This window comes from Myotis myotis, unplaced genomic scaffold (genome assembly GCF_014108235.1).
Source record: "Myotis myotis isolate mMyoMyo1 unplaced genomic scaffold, mMyoMyo1.p scaffold_m19_p_14, whole genome shotgun sequence".
NCBI lineage: Eukaryota > Metazoa > Chordata > Mammalia > Chiroptera > Vespertilionidae > Myotis > Myotis myotis.
In genome coordinates, this window is record NW_023416318.1 from 40,134,837 (window position 1) to 40,154,784 (window position 19,948).

General features: G+C 35.8%; 1 protein-coding gene across 15 annotated transcripts in view; it reads right to left on the reverse strand.

Moving 5' to 3' along the window:
• The window catches only part of BIRC6 (baculoviral IAP repeat containing 6), a 176,415-nt gene that overhangs the window by 21,289 nt on the left and 135,178 nt on the right, over positions 1-19,948 (reverse strand). For 14 of the 15 annotated variants that reach the window (XR_004971887.1, XM_036334918.1, XM_036334915.1 and 11 more), the window contains 6 exons: positions 18,799-18,995; positions 16,684-16,984; positions 14,192-14,409; positions 9,898-10,062; positions 8,795-8,963; positions 7,648-7,858 (listed from right to left, as the gene is read on the reverse strand). Coding sequence is in view for 14 of the 15 variants with exons in the window: in XM_036334918.1 (XP_036190811.1) it covers positions 7,648-7,858; positions 8,795-8,963; positions 9,898-10,062; positions 14,192-14,409; positions 16,684-16,984; positions 18,799-18,995 (1,261 nt within the window). In the remaining variant the exon portion in view is untranslated. Of the gene's footprint in view, positions 1-7,647; positions 7,859-8,794; positions 8,964-9,897; positions 10,063-14,191; positions 14,410-16,683; positions 16,985-18,108; positions 18,190-18,798; positions 18,996-19,948 lie in introns of those variants that run through there. The other variant, XM_036334923.1, reaches the window with a different exon arrangement.

Genomic DNA, 19,948 nt, shown 5'->3' on the forward strand with positions numbered 1-19,948 from the left:
GATAGAGCGTCAGCCTGCGGACTCAAGGGTCCCAGGTTTGATTCCGGTCAAGGGCATGTACCTTGGTTGCGGGCACATCCCCAGTAGGGAGTGTTCAGGAGGCAGCTTATCGATGTTTCTCTCTCATCGATGTTTCTAACTCTCTATCCCTCTCCCTTTCTCTCTGTAAAAAATCAATAAAATAAAAAAATAAAAATAAAAATTTCACACTAGACCAGCAATTTTCAACCAGTGTGCCATAAGAATTTTTAAAACAGGCAATACTTGACTACTTAGTCGGGAGCAATGACCTCTTTTCCTTGACATTCCTCTTTTAATTGAATGTCAAATAAAAAATGACAACAGCCAGTACAACAATATTTTACCTTACATGTACAGTTAAAGTGTATTTTCAAATGCTGTAAGACTAATATACAAACTATGTATGATGACAGGTGAATACCGGAATACTTTGTAGTATGGATGTCTAACTATTATGCTGTACACCTGAAACTAATACAAAATAACAATGAATGTAAACTGTAATTGAAAAATAAAAAAAGAATAATAAACAAACATGTCATATACCTTTAAAGATTTCCCCAACAATGCTGATAATTATATTTCAGACAAAAGTTGGAAAGGGCTGAATGTAAAATTCTCTATTTTGAACTAATACACTTTTGCTGAGCCTTTTGCATTTCCAAAAGGGATTTATTCCTGATTTATCTTAATCAAACTGCTTAGTTATAATCAGCTATCAACAATATTAGTTTGTCTACAGTAACTGTTAGACTCAATTAGCTCTATGTAATTATTAGTAATTGTGCATCTTAAACGGATGCATTAAGAGAGGTGCTGGTGCTGGATAGTAAAACCATAGAATTTATACTAACAAAAGGGTAATATGCAAATTGTTCAGGACGCCCTCATGTGGGGCGACCAGTCCATCAGTGAGGGACAACCAAAGGTCCAAACAGCAGGCTGCATGGGGTGACCAGGCCAGCAGGGGGGGCAGTGAGGGACAACAAAACGACCGAACAGTAGGCTGCGTGGGGCAACCAGGCTGGCAGAGGGGGGGCAGTTGGGGGCAACCAGGCCAGTGGGGGGGACAGTTAGGGGCGACCAGGCTGGCAGGGGTGGGAAACAGTTGGGGGCGACCAAGCTGGCAGGGGGGTCAGTTAGGGGCAATCAGGCCAGCAGGCAGAGGCAGGGGTGATCAGGCTGGCAGGGTGGGCAGTTAGGAGCCAGTGGTCCCGGATTGTGAGAGGGATGTCCAAAACCAGCAATCGGACATCCTCCAAGGGTTCCTGGATTGGAGAGGTTGCAGGCTGGGTTGAGGGGAACCCCCCCTCCCATGCACAAATTTCGTGCACCGGCCCTATAGTTATGAATAAAAGAATATTAAAACATTGTCATCTTAATGCAGTATGTACAGCAAATATTAACAACAGCCTGAAAACTGTCAACTTCTAAAAAACAGACGAAATCACAGTAAATAACTCCTAGTTGCCACAATGCCACGTCAACAGGATAAGCCTATATAATAAAGAGGTGATATGCAAATTGACCGTCACACCCTCGCACAAGATGGTCGCCCCCATGTGGTTACAAGATAGCCGCGCCCATGTTGTCACAAGACTGCCACCCCATGTCGTCACAAGATGGCCAGTAGAGGAGGGCAGTTGGGGACAATTGGGCTGGCAGGGGAGGGAAGTAGAGGGCAACCAGACCTGCAATGGAGGGCAGCTGGGGGCAATCAGGCCGGCAGGGGACTGGTAAGGGAATGATCAGGCAGAAGTGGTTAGGAGCAATCAGGCAGGCAGGCAGGTGAGCGGTTGGGAGCCAGCAGTCCCAAATTGAGAGGGATGTCCGACTGCCGGTTTAGGCCTGATCCCTGTGGATCCCTGTGAATCCCTAAACCGGCAGTCAGACATCCCCCGAGGGGTCCCAGAGTGGAGAGGGTGCAGGCTGGGCTGAGGGACACGCACCCTCCCCCCCCCCACGCACGAATTTCGTGCACCAGGCCTCTAGTTTACCAGATAAGCCAGGAAAGATGAACACAATAAACATGTGGTTATTCCTTGAGTAATGTTCTGGTTTACAATAACAATCCCATTATAGTTATGCAATTATCTGTCACCAAACTAATCTTCAACCCTAAGAGATAATCATTTCATTATTAAGGTATAATTATAATTCAGGAAAATTAGAAAATTCCTAGAATGTATGATTTCAAAAATAAAATTCGGAAGCTCTTTCAGATGTGTGTACATTGATATATAACATGTATATGCATGTTATACTTATACATGTGTATGCATATACATCATTATATGTCATATACATTACTCTATATTTGAACAGCAAAAATTCAGCAGTAATTACAGAGCTAGCAGGCATAAAGAAAGATTCTAACAATAACATAGGTGATATAAGATCTGAAAGTTCTTCCTCATAAATGCTGCAGCTTTTGCCCTGATAAGGAATTACTACCAAGAAAAGTTTCCTTCAGTTTTCAAGCATGAAAACAGTTTTTGATCAGATTAATAAAACAGTTTTTGATCAGATTAATAAAATCTGATTATAATATGAGCACTCTTTTTATATTTAGATGAAGTTTAAAATAATATAGATGAAAGTCTCCAGAAAAAATTTATCTAAAACTTACTTACTATTATACAAGTTTTCCACATCTACAACTTTAGCTGGATAACAGCTTTATGAAAATAGTAGAGGAATGTATGAACATGTATGTAGTCACACCCTGTCATCCTTGAGCCTTAAAATAAAGTCTCTGCCAATGGCTCTGGACCTCTGGTAAGCCAAAAGATGAGTTTTCTATCATATTTTCATAATATGATAGCAAAATAACCTAGTAGAATTAGTTTTGAAAAACTGCCTGGGATTACAGACTTCAGATCCTTATGTGTAAACAAAGGAAACCCTGCTACAAGACCCACTTACGCCAGGGATAAATTTGCAGTTTCCAATATGAACACATATGCAGAATAACACAGTTAACAAGTGATTTACATAATTGCTTTTTTAAAAGTCAAATGTCTGGAACACAGAATTTATTTCTACCTAGGAACTTTCTCTTTAAGTCCATAATACAAGAGCAAGAATGCTAATGACCACACATCCTCAATCCCAAAAATGGCAGATGAAGAGAAAGCATTCAGCTCTACTACTGAGATGGAAAGGATGAAAATCTCCTCCATGGCAGTTTAGTCTTGTTCCAACTCCCACCACAACCACTCAGCTACCGCAAGACTGTCTTTTTATAAGGCTTTTCAGTGCTCATCACCACATTTAAGAGTAAATAACTATAATACATCACTTCATCCTCTAGCCTCTCCTTTCATCTATAGCAGTGGTTCTCAACCTTCCTAATGCTGCGACCCTTTAATACAGTTCCTCATGTTGTGGTGACCCCCAACCATAAAATTATTTTCGTTGCTACTTCATAACTGTAATTTTGCTACTGTTATGAATCGTAATGTAAATATCTGATATGCAGGATGTATTTTCATTGTTACAAATTGAACATAATTAAAGCATAGTGATTAATCACAAAAACAGTATGTAATTATATATGTGTTTTCCGATGGCCTTAGGCGACCCCTGTGAAAGGGTCGTTCGACTGCCAAAGGGTCGCGACCCACAGGTTGAGAACCGCTGATCTATAGCCTCATCTCTTACCCCTATCTCCCACCCATGCTACACCCAGGCTCACCAGACATTTTAGGTTTCCCTAAATATGTGCTGCTTTCTTTTACTGCTAACATAATTCCTACATCCTGTTATGCCAGCCCCTGCCCCTCTTCATTTAGCTACTCCCTACTTAATTTTTAGGTCTCCAAATATGGATTGATTCTTCTACTTCTAACATACCACAAACGGTGTTATTAAAACTGTTCAGTTATTATTTCCACAATTTGTCAGAATCCCTCAGAAAGAGGATGCAACTTTACCGTTGTGCTCCCATAAGCATTCAATAAATACCTGTTAAATAAACAAATCAGTCATGCTCTTATTACCAGGTCAGGTCTCACCTATCTAAATATAATTAAAAAATTTCTAATGCACAAATCAGTTAAAAGCAAGGTGTATGACCTGTCTTTTCAGCTTCTTAGTGATCCCTTCTCTTTCCTCTTATAGAGGTTTCAGGCTGGGGGAGAGTCCGATAGCCTTCATTCCTTGAATCCTGAGAACTAGATTAGTTGGGTTTAAACAATGGCCTCAAGACAGGATAATCTCAATTAGGTTATTCCCACCAGCAAAAGTTAACTTCCTCTTTGTACTTGGGCAAACATTTTAATTTCTCTCATCCACAAAAGATAAAACATAAATATAACATGCACAGAAGAAATAATTTCAATGAAAATCATCTGCAGAGTATATAGCAAATCTGTTTCCTTTAAGATGACCAAAGAGTTAAATATATTAAAACTTCATTTGAAGCAAAAATAAAAATTTGCATGCCTTACATGTATGTTTGATTTTTTAAAAAGGGAAAAAATCAAAAGTTAACAAGAGGAAGAACATAAGGCAATAAGGTATATAAACAAAACTAGTAAACTAGTACTTGTTCTAACTTTAAAAAAATCCTTATACTAAATAGATGTACTTTATTCACCCTTACATTTCTTATTAAGAGTGCAAAGATAAAAACAGTGTAAAACTGTTCTAAGCTGGGGTATACCTACACATACTCCAAACCCCAATAAAGCATATCCTATAAGTGATATGTAAACGGGACATACTTGCCTTGACTACTCTCTTCTCAGAGTATCCTTTCGGGGTGTTTTTTTTTAATACAATTCAAAATGGAGTAAGTGGGTGGGGTGAGGGGCAAGTTTTACACTTTGAATCTGTGTTAAAATTGAATTTAGGCCACCCTGGCTAGTGTGGCTCAGTTGGTTGAGTGTCATCCCATGTACCAAAAAGTTGCCAATTCAATTCCCAGTCAGGGCACATGCCTGGGTTGCAGGCTTGACCCCCGATAGGGGGCCTGCAGGTGGCAACCACTCTCACATAGATGTTTTTCTCTCTCTCTCCCTCTCCCTCTCCTTTCTTCTCTCTCTAAAACTCAATTAAATTGAACTTAGGAATTATTTTTAACTCTATAGGAAACTGGACTATATTGCTCATTTTAATTCAACTCTTTTATAATGAAAAAATATATATCTTTAGTCTTGACAGACTGGAATGGATTTTACCTTCTCTCTATAAGGTAGAAAATGAATTCTCAATGTGTCATACCTTAAAAGGAAAGTAGAGATTTTATATAATGTATGTCGTTGCTGCTTTCTTTTCCTAACAGAGGCTGTATAATGTAAGAGATATGAGGGATCTCAACTAAGAAGTATATTCAAATTCTCATACAAAAGTCACTAGCAGTATTTGTTCTCAGTAAAATAAAACTATTATTAGAAATAGTTACTACACAGGATCACTGTAAAGATAAAATAACAAATGAGCTCTATGAAGTCATTATGATCTTCACATGCATGTTTTGTTGGTACAGAAGTTTGAAGTGTCATTTTTTCTCATTGAAGAAGGAATGTAAAGAATAATTTTTTCCAGGTAACCAAGTAGCAAATAAAGAGCTCTTGTTAAATGAAATTCATGTATCCTCTATCTGAAATTCAATTTTTATAGTAAATAATTAACACACTTATACCGAAGTCAAGTTTACTTTAAAAAACATTATACCATTTATGTTATTTGAACAGAGAATACATTAAGAAAAAAAAACAAAAAGGAACTCAAGGTGCAAATTTTCCATTCACTTAAATAAGCATCTTCTATAATTATCTCAGAACTCAATACACTAGAACTATATTTTTGCAGAATCAAATGGAAATTTGATAGGGAAATAAGCAGTATATAGAAAGTTATTTTTAAATGGCCTTATTTTGACATTTATAACAACACTTATTTGTCATTTTTTAACCAGAGATAATATAACAATAGTCCAAGTGTTTAAGACTATTTTTCATCCAACAAAGAAGATACTCCTGAGGGAAAAACACTCAAAAGTTTCATAAATTCTTAATTTTCAGTTATAAACTATTACATTACATCTCAAAATGCAGAAACATAAGATACATAAACACAGGACAAAATTCCCCCTAAAAATACATAGGGGCAATTTCAAAGCTATGTATATTTCATATTAATTGCTCTGTTAAAACTATATGTTTATTGTATGGGAGTAACAACAAACACATGTGGCCAAGGCAGTGAATAGAATGCTCAATTAGACATTTCTCAAGGAGGCATTAACTCAATTAGAAAATTACATCTTCATTCAATTGTGACACCACACTATTTTGCTATAATTAAACTGGCTGACGAGATTACCAGTTAGAAATATTTTTGCCACAATGAAGAATTGGATAAACATAATATATTCTCTTCTCTACAATAGAAGTAAATCTCATAGTATCAAAGAAAATATGCCTTTACATTTCCTACCCTGGTAAAAGAATAGTATAAACCTGTATCTTTTTATATCACTACTAATTGATTCTTCTTTAACCTCTTCTCTAATTTATGATTCTTATGCCTGGCAGTGAGCAACTAGTTTTTAAAGTGATAATGACAGTAACATAAACTAACAGTCAGGTTTATCTGAGAAGTTGACTTCTTCCTGAAAGGTGAAGATTGACAAAAACTATTCCTCCAGTGACCAATTCTCTGCCATTATTTGATGGATACCATTTTTCTCAAATTTTAGGTTCTTTAAAATTAAGTCCAAATAGGTAGAACAGATATATTACAAATGACGGTAAAGAACATTGACTCAAAAGACCATCGACAAATGAATAAACTCCCACTGGCAGTATAAATGCCTTAAAAATCAAAATTAAGCCACCTTTAAGTAACACTAACCACCAATGAATAGATTCTGCTAAAAGGTTTACTAGGTTATTTTAAAAGAGTTTATGATAACAAAATTCATCATCTGAATCTAGTGAGGTATAAACTTACACCAAAGATTTATTTTATTTTTTTCCAAAGATTTATTTTAAAATTTAATATTCCATGAAGATAAATACTTTATTATAACTCCAAGAAATACTGAACCTCTGACTTCTAAAAAAAAAAGATTATAGCATGAATTATAACATATGTATCAAAATGAAATTGGAGTAACCCATAATCCAGTAATTCCACATCTATGAATCTACTATGCAGATTTCTACAAGCCCCAAAACATGCGTGTCTGAGGTTGTGATAAACTGGAAATAACCCAAGTGTCCACTAATAGATGGTTATGTAAAATACAGCATCTATATAAGATGCATAACTAGAAGTATTAAGTACACTGTTAGCAATATGTATTTACTGATACTGAAAGGTGTCTTTGACTTCAATATTGGGTAAAACTAGCATCTATCTGTAAAACTGGTAAAATGTGCCAGTATTTAAGAAAAACTCTATACCTATAGCGATAACATCACATAGCGAGATGTTCGGAAAGCCAATGTAAATAAACATTCCTGAGTGTAGAATTCAGTGGATACTTTTTCTTTGGAGTTTTATACACTGTCTGGGTGTATTTGTGTTTAATTAGCATAAATCATTTAGAAAACCCTAAAAGTTATATAAAAAAAGATAAAGTCAAGGATAAGAGAAATGAATAAAGTATAGTACCTTAAACGGTTGGTGTAGGTATCAACACAGGTCTTCATTTTGGCTAATAATGTACCAACAGAAGTTTGACACTCTGATTGTTCTTCTTCCTCTTCAACATTCTCTGTAGAAAGGGGCAACAATAGAGGCACCATGGACGTACAAGAAGCAATGGCTCGGAGCAATTCCAGCAGAGCTCGATAGAGTGGCACATGTCTTGCCATGTCGAGAACTGTAAGAAGGATGAGGGGGAAAGTATAAAATGAGAACAAGTGCAATCTAACAGTAAGCCCACAGCAACTTAGCTTCTATTTGAATCTTAAGATTAATTGGTAGGTTAGTAAATGGATTAATACCAATGTTTATAAAACACCAATATAAAAAGTATAAGAATAAGCATATTTAGGAAACAAAAAGTAAGTAAGGCATAGAATTGGGGAGAGACCAAGAATTAAGTAACTATATAGTTATATTGCACATAAAAATGATTAAGTAGTTCAGATAGTACATTATGGCAGTAAATACATTATTTGGCCTAAGATGAAAATATATTTTAAAAATTGAAATGATGAAGCCACTGTATCTAACTAAGAAATCAACTACTTTCTCTCTTTAACAGTTTTTATCATTCCTTTTAAGAATATTAAAGGTAAAATATCCTAATAAATGTACAATTCACTTATTTGTTCCCGTTACCTACCATGAAGTTATGGCTGCAAAGTTTGTTTTGTATAATTTCTATAACAACTCTCTTAATTAAAGACAGTTTATTGAATTAAATTCTTTGAAGAAAAATTTTCTAAATTATATTTTTTAAATTACTAAGTTTGTTACATATAGTTAGACAACAGAGTTATGTTATGTTATTGATTTCATGATAATCCAGTGTGCTAAAACCAAGTAAGAATACTAAGAGTTCTTTGAGGTCTTTTCTAGTCTGTGTTCTAGGACAGCATAGTATCAAATTAGGGGCCCCTCTCCTCCCCACACATACACAAACTAAGTATTTCCAGAAAAAAATTTTTTAAAAATACAACTACTAAACTCATTCCTACATAGATTGGGGTAAATCACCAAGTATTTTTACTGTTTAAACTGATGACAAAAAAATTAAGCAAAAGTACTTGCCCACAAAGATACCTCAGAAAAATATTAAAACATGATTTACCTGAATCATTTCTTAGATAAGATGACATGGCAGGGATGAGGCAGGACTGACTGAGAAGCTCTAGAAGTACAGAAGGAAGGGCATTACTGTTCTGTCCTCTGCTCTCATGAGATGACTGAGCTTCTCCATTTATTGCACCACACATAGGATTTATATAACTTGCAAGAACCTAAAAAAAAAAAAAATTTGCTGGACTTAAATTGGATTTAAGCTTCATATAATTAGAAAGAAATACTGTGTTACTCAGTCTGAATTCCAAGAGTATATATTTTCAACTCAATCTCTTGCACTGTATGCTTTAAAAAGGAGGCATATTTTCTTTAAACTTTCAAAAGGGAAGGATGTGTTTTGCATGAGGCCCCATACAAAGTGGAGTAAAAGTAGGATTACAGTTGTTTGTATAGAAAATAATACAACAATAATAATACAATAAACTGTTTCACATACAACTGTAAACCTACCTTTGCCCCACCTTATATATGACTAGACATATAGAAGCAATCCACCTCAGAACACAAACTTAAAACCTTAGTAGCAACTCTTGAGATTATTTATTTTATTGAATAAATTCACTATACAGTTTGAGGGGCACACAATCTTAGAATTTTATACTAAAATGACCCGTTCATTCTAGAATTGCTGAAAACAAATGCTCAAAGACTTGACCAATATTAATCATTTGATTGATGCACCTCCTTTTCTCATTTCTATGGTATTAAAGACTTTCTCTACTAGTTCAACTTCCCTGACTCTAGAAAAGTTACAGACAGTGTGAGAAACAAAGATATATAAAAGTAGATAAATAATATTGTTTTTTTGAGAGTCCATATTCAACACTTTAGATGAGATTACTGGAAAGAGAGATTTTCCGCTTGTTGAATAATTTCATTCTTGTCACTTTACTCCCAGTGAAGAAGTAATTGAGAGGGAAAAAATTGAAAATTACCAGTAGGAAAAAGCAATCTTTATCCAGTGGTCTCTTGAAAGAATTGAGAACAGGGAGCATATGGGCTTCATAAAAGTAGCTGAAGATGATTTGGGTAGTCATCAATACTTAAAAATCAATACAAATACAAAAAATAATTTAACTATTATCACTGTACCTGCAGAAGACAGGTAACATGTTCCTCTTCCAGCCTCTGTTTAGTTAAAGCTTGTTCCACATCCCATCCAGAAGCTGTAGAGCCTGTCCCAAAACCAGTCCCTTTGGCCCAATATAGCTGCTGTTCTTCTGTTGATGTAGGGTTATGAGAGCTTGATACCTGAGGCTTATTACAAAACATAAAAATTTATTACTACTTGGTTTTATTTATCTTCAAAAATATTTATCAGTAGGAATATAAATAGTTCAGCTGTTAATGAAAACAGTTTGGAAATTCCTCAAAAAATGAAATAAAGAATTACTATGTGACCAAGCAATTCCATTCCTAGGAATACTGGTATACCCAAATAAATAAAATTGATATTCAAATAAATGTACACACATATTCAAAGGAAGACTACTTACAGTAGCAAAAAAGTAGAAACAACCCAAACACCAATCAGTGGATGAATGAATAAACAAAGTGACAACAAATACGTATCTATCAACAAGTGACTCTAAAAATCAAATGAATAAAATATCTGATGAACAGAATAAACTGGTGAGTGGAATAGAATCAATAGCATGGAAATGGAACAGACTGATAATTCTCAGAGGGAAGGGGGGGTGCGGGAAGAGAATAGACAAAGATCTTATATGCGTGTATGCATTACCTATGGACACAGGCAATAGGGTGGCAAGGGAAGCTATGGGGGGGAGGGGGGCGGCATCTGTAATAATCTCATCAATAAAGATTGAAAATATCCTATATAGTGATAGAGAAACGTGTAAATTGACTGTCCCTCGGCTATGCTCACCAGCCAATCAGGAGTGAGTATGAAAATTAACCCAACAAAGATGGCAGATTAATTTGCATACACAGGTGCTAGGCTGAGAGCAGAGCAAGAGAGCTGGCGACTTGGGGTGATGTGGCTCCCTCAGTCGCGCGACCAAGCCACCAGATGGAGAGCAGGAGAGCCAGCGGAGAGTGGAGTGGCTTGAGGAACTTGGCTCCCCAAGCCACCAGACGAAGAGCAGAGACGGAGAGCTGGCAGCTTGGAGGACTTGGCAGAGTGGGAGGCTGTGGGACAGAGACAGAGCAGGAAGAGAAAATCAAGAGCGTGGGGAGCACCAGGAATTCTGGGAATAGTTCTGGTGGCAGCGCCAGGACCTCAAGCAGAAGCCCAGAGTGCGGGGAGCACCAGGAATGCTGGGGATCATAGTTCTGGTGGCAGACAGATCTCCTAGAGCAGTGATGGCGAACCTTTGAGCTCAGCGTGTCAGCATTTTGAAAAACCCTAACTTAACTCTGGTGCCGTGTCACATATAGAAATTTTTTGATATCTGCAACCATAGTAAAACAAAGACATATTTTTGATATTTATTTTATATATTTAAATGCCATTTAACAAAGAAAAATCAACCAAAAAAATGAGTTCGCGTGTCATAGGTTCGCCATCACTGTCCTAAGACACTAGAGCATAGTGAGCCTGCAGCAAGTTACTGTTGTGGTGGGGGATAGAGGAAAAGCAAAGGTGAGAGACATATGTAAAATCAGAGTGTCTAAGAAAAATTAAAGGGAAGATATCCTAAAACTTCCAGGAAATCTCCACCAATGAAGCAAAGAAAAAAAAATGCCTCTATTATTCTGTGAGCAACAAACCAAACTGGGTTGGGGGGGTCTCAGACAATTCACTCATATGATTGCAAAGACAGACATAAACTCCTGGATTGGAGAGGGCTCCCCTGAGGGCTCCCAGATTGAAGAGGGTGCAGGTCGGGCTGAGGGACCCACCCCTCCCCCATGCATGAATCTTCATGCACCGGGCCCCTAGTATATATACTAGAGGCCTAGTGCATGAATTCGTGCACAGGTGCGGTCCAGGCGGCCCGGCCCCGATGAGGGCCCAATCAGGGCGGGGCCAGCCGTGGGGAGGGGCTGTGGGCCAGCCAGCCCCACCCTCAATTGGTAATGTGGAGGGCTGATCGGGGTCAGGGCTGCGGGCAGTAGCCACTGGCCTTGCCTCTGATAGTTGGTGGGGGGGAGGGCGGGCGCAATCAGGAGCAGAGCTGGCGGGGGGAGGGGCTGACCAGGGGAAGGGAGCCACATGAGGTTGGCCAGCTGGCCCTGCCCCCTATTGAGGTAAGGGGGTCAATCAGGGGTGGGGCCAGCCACAGGGAGTAGCTGCCGGCTGATCATGGTGGTGGGGGCCCATCAAGGGCGGGGCAGGCCAAGGGAAGGGGCTGCAGGAAGTTGGCTGCTGGCCCCACCCATGATCAGGCCCATTCGCTGGCCACAGTGGGCATCATAGCGACCAGCTGTTTCAGTCATTACAATGTTCTGATCGCTGACTTTTTATATATAGAGCTATATATTTATTAGGAAAAAATGGAGTAAAGCACCTTAATGCCAGGAGACAATGACTCAAAATTAGAGAAGAGAAACAGTGAAAGGAATAGGGATGTGAACCAGATCTTTTAAGGTGTATAATAAAGGCATCATCCATCAGGAGAATTATTTCTAGGAGTAATTCTTAATTTCTTTCTTGTTCAGAAAGTGATGTGTAAAAAAATTTTGGGAATAGAGAACATATTAAAAATGTGAATAATATAAAGACAGAAAAAATGACTGAGACCTACTGGTTTTTTAAAAATAATCTCAAACTCTGTAAAATGCCAATTCTTTATTACTACTTTTGTGGATTGTAAAATTAATTCTTTAACAACAAACCTCCTTTAAAGAATTTTCATTAAATTTCATATACTATTACCCTCACATCATTGGCAATTATTACTTTAAAAACTAAAAGAATATTATGTATAAGCAATACTTTCAGAACTGATCTGCAATATAGTTTTATGAAACTGTGACTAAGGAATTCCATCTTTCACATTTTATAAGATAAACGGATAAATAAAAAATAAAAATTTTATTACCATATAAACATTACCAATAGAATAATTAAGGTTACTGATAAAAACAGCTATTTTTTTAAAAATTTATAAATGTGAAGTATAATATATATACAGAAGGAACATAAAACAAACAGATAAAGTTTAATTAATTATAAACACAATTTTAACCATGCAGGTCAAAAGTGATATCATTAAATGTAAGAAATTGCCCTAATTCCATCTCCTATTCATCACACTTCATTCATCTGATTTTTAAAAATATATATATTTATTAATTTCAGACAAGGGAGAGATAGAAACATCAATGATGAGAATCATTGATTAGCTGCCTATTGCACACCCACTTCTGAGGATCGAGCCCACACCCTGGACATGTGCCCTGACCAGTAATGGAATCATGACCTCCTGGTTCATAAGTTGATGCTTAAACTACTGAGTCACACTGGACAGAATCCTCCCGATTTTTATACTCATATTACCTTATTCTTTTATAATTTTATTACCTAAGCATGACACCCTAATCACTATAGTTCTATTTTTTCTAATTTTTGAACATTATCTAAGTGGAACCATGCTGCATATATACTTTTATGTCTGGAATTTTAGTTTGCTTGTCAAATTAATCAATACTATTATGTGTAGTTGGCTGAACTTGTTTTCTTTCATTACTTTAGTATAGTATTCTATTACATAGTAGACAATTACTTCATCCATTCTACTATTTTTACACTAGTTATTTCATCTATTCTATTACCTTTACATTATTACAAATGATAATAGAACAATATTTGTGTGTTTTTTGAAATTTTACACATTCTGATGGGTGTGCAATTATAGGGTATTAGAGGTTTTCTGAAAACGAAGAAAACAGATCACTTTTTCACATTTACTGGTTAAATTGCCTCTCTTATAAAATGCCTATTCTAACCTTTCATCTATTTTCCTACTCGGTTTCCTGCCCCTTTTTTTGGGGGGTGGGGGTGGGGGGGGGGAGATTTTTAAAGTTCTCTGAATATTCTGGATATAAGCTATCATATATAGTGTCCCATTCAGTGGTTTTCATTTTCATGTCTTAGTAGTGCTTTTGACAAAAAGTTTGTAACATTGTTTCTTTTTTTTAATGTTATATTTTATATGAAGAGAAGTACACATATTTTTTCAGACTTATTTATAGATTTTTTTTGCTGCTAGTCTAAAAAAATAGCATTAATAAGCTCATTTTATGTTATTGCTGGAAGTTATATTGTAACTACATTTTTGTACCTGTATATTGCATCCTCATTAAATTTGCTTATGCCATTAATGAATTGGCCTTTCTGATTACTTCAGAAAAAAACTGCATCTGTACTCTGTGAATTAAATTAGGTTTTCGTAATCTAAAGAATTAAAACTGAACCCACCTCTGCTTGATTGAGGCTAGAGTTTGGAACTCGAGGGGCATGGTGGCTCAGAGCTGAGAGACAGACAAGAATGAGGTGTAGTGCTCCAATTTCCAACGCCATTCGCCTCAGAAGCACACCATCGTCGGTTGTCAAAGGTGTAGTGCTAAACAAACTACGAAGGACGTGGAAGGGAAGAGTTGGAAGCACATTGGCTGATGGAGATTGCAGAATATGACCTAGATTAAAAAAAAAACCTCAAAATTAAAAATATTTTAAAACACAATAAGAAACAATATACAGGATAACAAATAATGACAATATATTAGAAAACTGAATCACTATATTTATTAGCAAACAACCCAAATACCACAAATACAATATTGAATAACTTAAAATGTAATAATAAATAATGTCTGGAAAAGCTCTGTAAGACATCATATATAAACTACAAAAGAAACTTGAAATATATTCATATGATAGTTAATAGCTAGACTATGTTAAATTTATTATAAATTAGAATTTATACTAAAATCTAATAAGTAAAAAAGAAACATGAAAAGTTTCACACAACAGTATGAAAGTAAGTGCACTTGCCTTGGAAGCAGTTGTAACCATAAACAGGTAATAAAAATAAACTATTTTGTTTTGTTTGCAATATAGTTTTCTAGTGTGTTTTAGCTATAAAGGAGTATTAAATGCAAAAACAAACATCAAAAACCATAGTCACAAGAATGGTGGATGAGACAATCACTGTAGAAAGGAATGTCAGAATTGTGATTTTTAATAACCACTCATTGTATATTCACTAAAAATAATCTGAAATAGCATAAAGGCAATTCTATTTCCTTTTCTGTTTAGGATTATATCTACTATATTACAATAGAATTCTAAAAGACAATGGTTCTTACCCTTCTGCGACTTTAAAATAACAAAAATGTAACAATTTTCTAATTTAATAGTCATTAACTGAAGAATTAGAGGCAAACCAAATGAAAATCTACTTGTCAGGCTACTACCCTTATTGGGAGTTTTCTTTGTTTCTTTCTATTATATTAAATTATCAGCCCACTTGAAATAATCACCATAATTTTCTGTTATTATTCTTTATTATCTATATATACATAAATACCTAAGCGACCATTAGGACTGGATGACCGGCCGGTAGCTATGACGTGCACTGACCACCAGGGGGAAAATGCTCAACACAGGAGCTACCCCTGTGGTGGTCAGAGCACTCCCACAGCCAACCTCCCACAGTCCCTCCCCCCGGCCAGTCTACCCCAATTGGCCCTGACAACCGGCAAGGCCAAGGGAATCCATGCATCAATTCGTGCACCGGGCCTCTAGTTATATTATAAAACACATTATTATATATTGTTATTTTCCTCATTTGTTCGCTTTAATCTAAACATTGCTGCCAAATTCACTTTAAAAAAATTAACATCACATCTCTACTTTATTTAATGTTATAATAAATCTTCATTGCTTTTTAGAATAAAATCTTTAGACACCTTTTTTGTTACCAATATTTGCTTTTAAAATGAGCTTTGAGTGCTCATTTTTTATGCAAATTTTCATGAGCTAGCTTATCGTTTTTCATATACAAGGTATCCCCCAAAAATGTATATATACACTTTGAATCATTATAAAGGCAGTGTTATTAAAATACATTTCATTTTCATAATTGAGCTGTCATCTGTTAAAGTATGTACACATTTTGGGAGGATACCCTGAATTCTGAGAATACAAATACCACTGAAACCATTCTTTCTTTCTAAAATAACTCATCTCAACCTCAATTGACTATCCTTCATGGCTCTACTAAAACCTGCTATGCCACTTTATTCACATCACTGGGTAGTGAAAAAATCATCTCACACCTGAGGGACCCCATAATGCTGTAGCTGTCAGTGCCTTTTTTTTTTAAGAGAGAAATACTGATTGGTTGCCACACACACACACACACACACACACACACACACACACACACACACACACGACCCCTACTGGGGGATCGAGCCTACAAACTGCGGATGTGCCTTGACCAGGAATCAAACTGGCAACCTATCAGTGCACTGGATGACGAACAGCCAACTGAGCCACAGTGGCCAAGGATCTCAAGGCTTTTTTAACTTGTGAAATCTGTATGTTTACACAAATTCCTCATTGCTATTACTGGAGGACACTAGCTACTTGAAGGTAGGGTCTAAATACCAGCTTCATCTTTAAATCCCTCCAATGATGCCCAGCAATTTTATAAACACTCAGTAAATATCTTTAGAATGAATGAATGAATGAAACTTGTTTTTTTAAAGATTTATTATAAACAAATAAAATGAAGATCTTTAAAAAAGATTTATTACATCTTATTATTGGAACTAAGTTGCCAACAACAAATCATGTAATAGCTTAACTTTGAAAGTAATAAATGATGATTAATAGGCAATGATCTGAATAACTTTTACTTAACCCACCTATGTTAAATTTCATTAATAACACTAAACACTTACTTCCTTCTCCATCATCTGTCACTCCCAACACCAATCGAAGAAGGCACTGAGCATGTTTTCTCTCTTTTAGTAGCACTTCAGCATAGCCCGGAAGACGAAGAAATAATCCAAAAGCAGCCAAAGAATGGGCGGGTATAGGAGACATGGTCTGTACTGCTGATTTGATAGGTGGAGGTTCAGCGGCAATGGTTTCTGGTGCTTCATAAACTAATTCTCCTGATTGTTCAATTGTCACCCATTCAAACTGATCACTATCCTTTGGCTTTTCCTGAGTGGTGGATGTTATAACTGGGGTACTCACCTAAAGAAAAAATAAATGTTTGTTTAGCTATTTGCATGTTTCAACACCAGGTTCAAATTAATCACTTGATTTCAAATTATCTCCTTAAAATATAGTAATATAAGATCAATAAAGGAATTTCTTTCTTTTTTTTTTAATTAAAAGCTTCCAAACATTGAGGAGTTACTTGGTATTTTAAATATGGTGGTGTCTGCCATGTATCTCTAGTTTAAAGTTTCTATTAAATCCTTTGTAATTAGTTAAGTAGACAGATTCTTTGGACTATTTAAACATCTTATTTCTCACCAAACTTTGATCTATTACAACTAGCATTTTTATAATTCTTGCCTAAATCAATAATTACCACAGTGGTTGTCAATGGTGACTTTCTAAATCTTTCTTTCTACATTTATTAGTTGGTACTGAACTGCAAACATTCCTTCTTCCCCATCTATTTATTTATTCACTGTGGGCAGAGCTCAACAGATTTATCTCAGTGCTGTGGCCGATGCAATGCTGTGAGCACACTCCAGCAAAGATGCTTCCTTGGCACACCAAGAAATGGCAACGCCCGCCTGACAAATCTCCAAGAGCCACCTCCTCTTAGCCCCGATCCTCACGCCCATTGGATAACATAGCAAGCGTGTCCCTATTGTATTGGCTGCTTACCCTTTTATATACGGCTGTACTTCCTCAATAAACCTAGATCTGTGTCTCTGAACCTGGTCTCCAGAGTCGTGCATGCAAAGGCCCCGGCGCGTTGGGCTCCATCATCCTCACCCCCGAGGGACCCCGTTCCAATTCACTCATTTACTGATGTATACCAGTATAGATTCTGTTATTCTATAGGTTATAATACTCTATTATTTTATTTGATGCCCAAGTAGTATCAGATTTGGTCAGTGGGATCCCATTAAAGCAGGCTTCTGTATTTAGACTGATCTTGTATATTCCCTACCCCAATCCTAGCATTTTTCCAAGGAGCCCAAGAACTGATAATGTGATCTTAATCAGAAGTAGGATCTTTTCAGATGTAATCAAGTTAAAATGAGGTCACACTGGCTTAGAGTAGACCCTAAATCCAATGACAGGTATCCTAAGCCACCACAGAGAGCATAGTTGTTAACACTTGATTTCAAACTTACGGCTTCTTAAATCATAAGAGAAAAAGTTCCATGGTATAAGCCATCCTGTTTGTGATAATCTGTTACAGCAGCCCTAGGAAACTGATGCAGGCACATATAATACACTAAGTATATGATATTAGAGAGAATCATTTTCCCAACTAATACAACAAAGAGCTTTATTTTTATAACTCTCCATGTACCACTCTCCCCCCCCCCATTAATAAAAGAATAACAGCAATATTAATGAACAGGTAAAGAGGTTAATATAATGTTTTATAAACCACCAAAAACAGAAACGGTAAATAAAAGGAAAACAATTTAAACGAAAAGATAATGTATTTGGACATAAGTATATACTACTACTTTACTCTCCCATTTGCAGTAAGATCCAGAAATTAATATCACACCTAAAGCGTCATAAAACAAAAATGTTACAGAGTGACACCATAAAATCAAGGTAAATGCTACAGTGTAATGAGTTTGGCAAATACGTTCAGTCTTCAACATTTCTTCAGAATCTTAATCACATAAAGATTTGTACAATACTCAAAGTCTAAGTTAAAGGGTACTTCCAAAAGGTTAATATAAGTTTAAAAATCATATATTTCCTTAATAAAACTGAGAAAAGAACTTGTAAATGAAAAGCCAAACAAAAGAACAAAGGGCTTTGTCATGGAATGATATATTCAATTAGGAATCTTATCTTACCTGTTGAATTACTTCTGGATATAGCATGGGTAGTCTTTCTGCAATAAGAGCCAGTCCACCCATTCCTGCAAAAACTTGTAATGGTGATTGAATGGGACAGGTTTCAAGTAAAGATTCATCCAATATCCCATCCATACATTCATCACTTGGAGTGAGAGCCTCATCTTCTGGACAGCTACCAAGTAAATCTCCATGATCTAGATTTTAAAAATAGGTAAGAAAAAATCTGTTTCTTTAGTACTCTTTTATTTACAAAGCAGATGTCATCTCCCTAATAAAAAAAAAAAAGAGCATAAATATCTTAAGTTACTCAGATACAGCTACATTAAGGCTAGATGCTATAAAAAAATGTTTAAATGACTTCTGAAGTTGCCTCCTATAGTCCTGCTACTCAAAGTATGGCCGAGATCAGTATCATTGCCACTGTCTAAATAAGTAAGTCCTTAGAGACTCACAGCAAATAGTAATATGTTGAGCTCTAAAGCATTCAATTAGGAAAAAATGAATAATGATAGACTTCTTACTGAAAATTAAAAATTATGCTTTGAATCACTCACAAAGGAAAATCGAAAGGTTAGTATGTTCACAATAACGAGGTCAACTAAACATTTAAAAAGACAAATTATCTTAGGCTGAAAAAAAAAGGAAAATTTAGTAAAGAATACAAAAGGCTAATAATTAAATATTGAACTTTAATCATGGGAAAAACTGAAGTAAAAATAAGATGATACCATATGCACACTATGAAAATCATTGCTCAAATAGCATTTATAGTAGTAAAAAACTAGAAACAATCAGAATTTTTCAACAACTGGGGGAAAAAATCAATTTTGTTCTAACCATATGAAAAAAAATAGGCAATAAAAATGCACATTTAGAAATATTTAATGGAAAATAAGTAAAAGTAAAATTATAAGAAAATGTCTGATCCCACTTCTGTTTGAGGAAAAAAAATGTTTATGAGCATAAAATACTACTTTATCTAAATTATCAGTAAATTGAATCCTGAATTGAGATTCTCACTTTAATTATAAATAATTCACATGGTTCATGCAGAAATAAAGTTTAAAATTAAAGCACAGGTGCTTATAAAATAAGTGATGCTATACCAAGGTATTAAGATTAATTTCCAATGGAAATGGCAAATTTT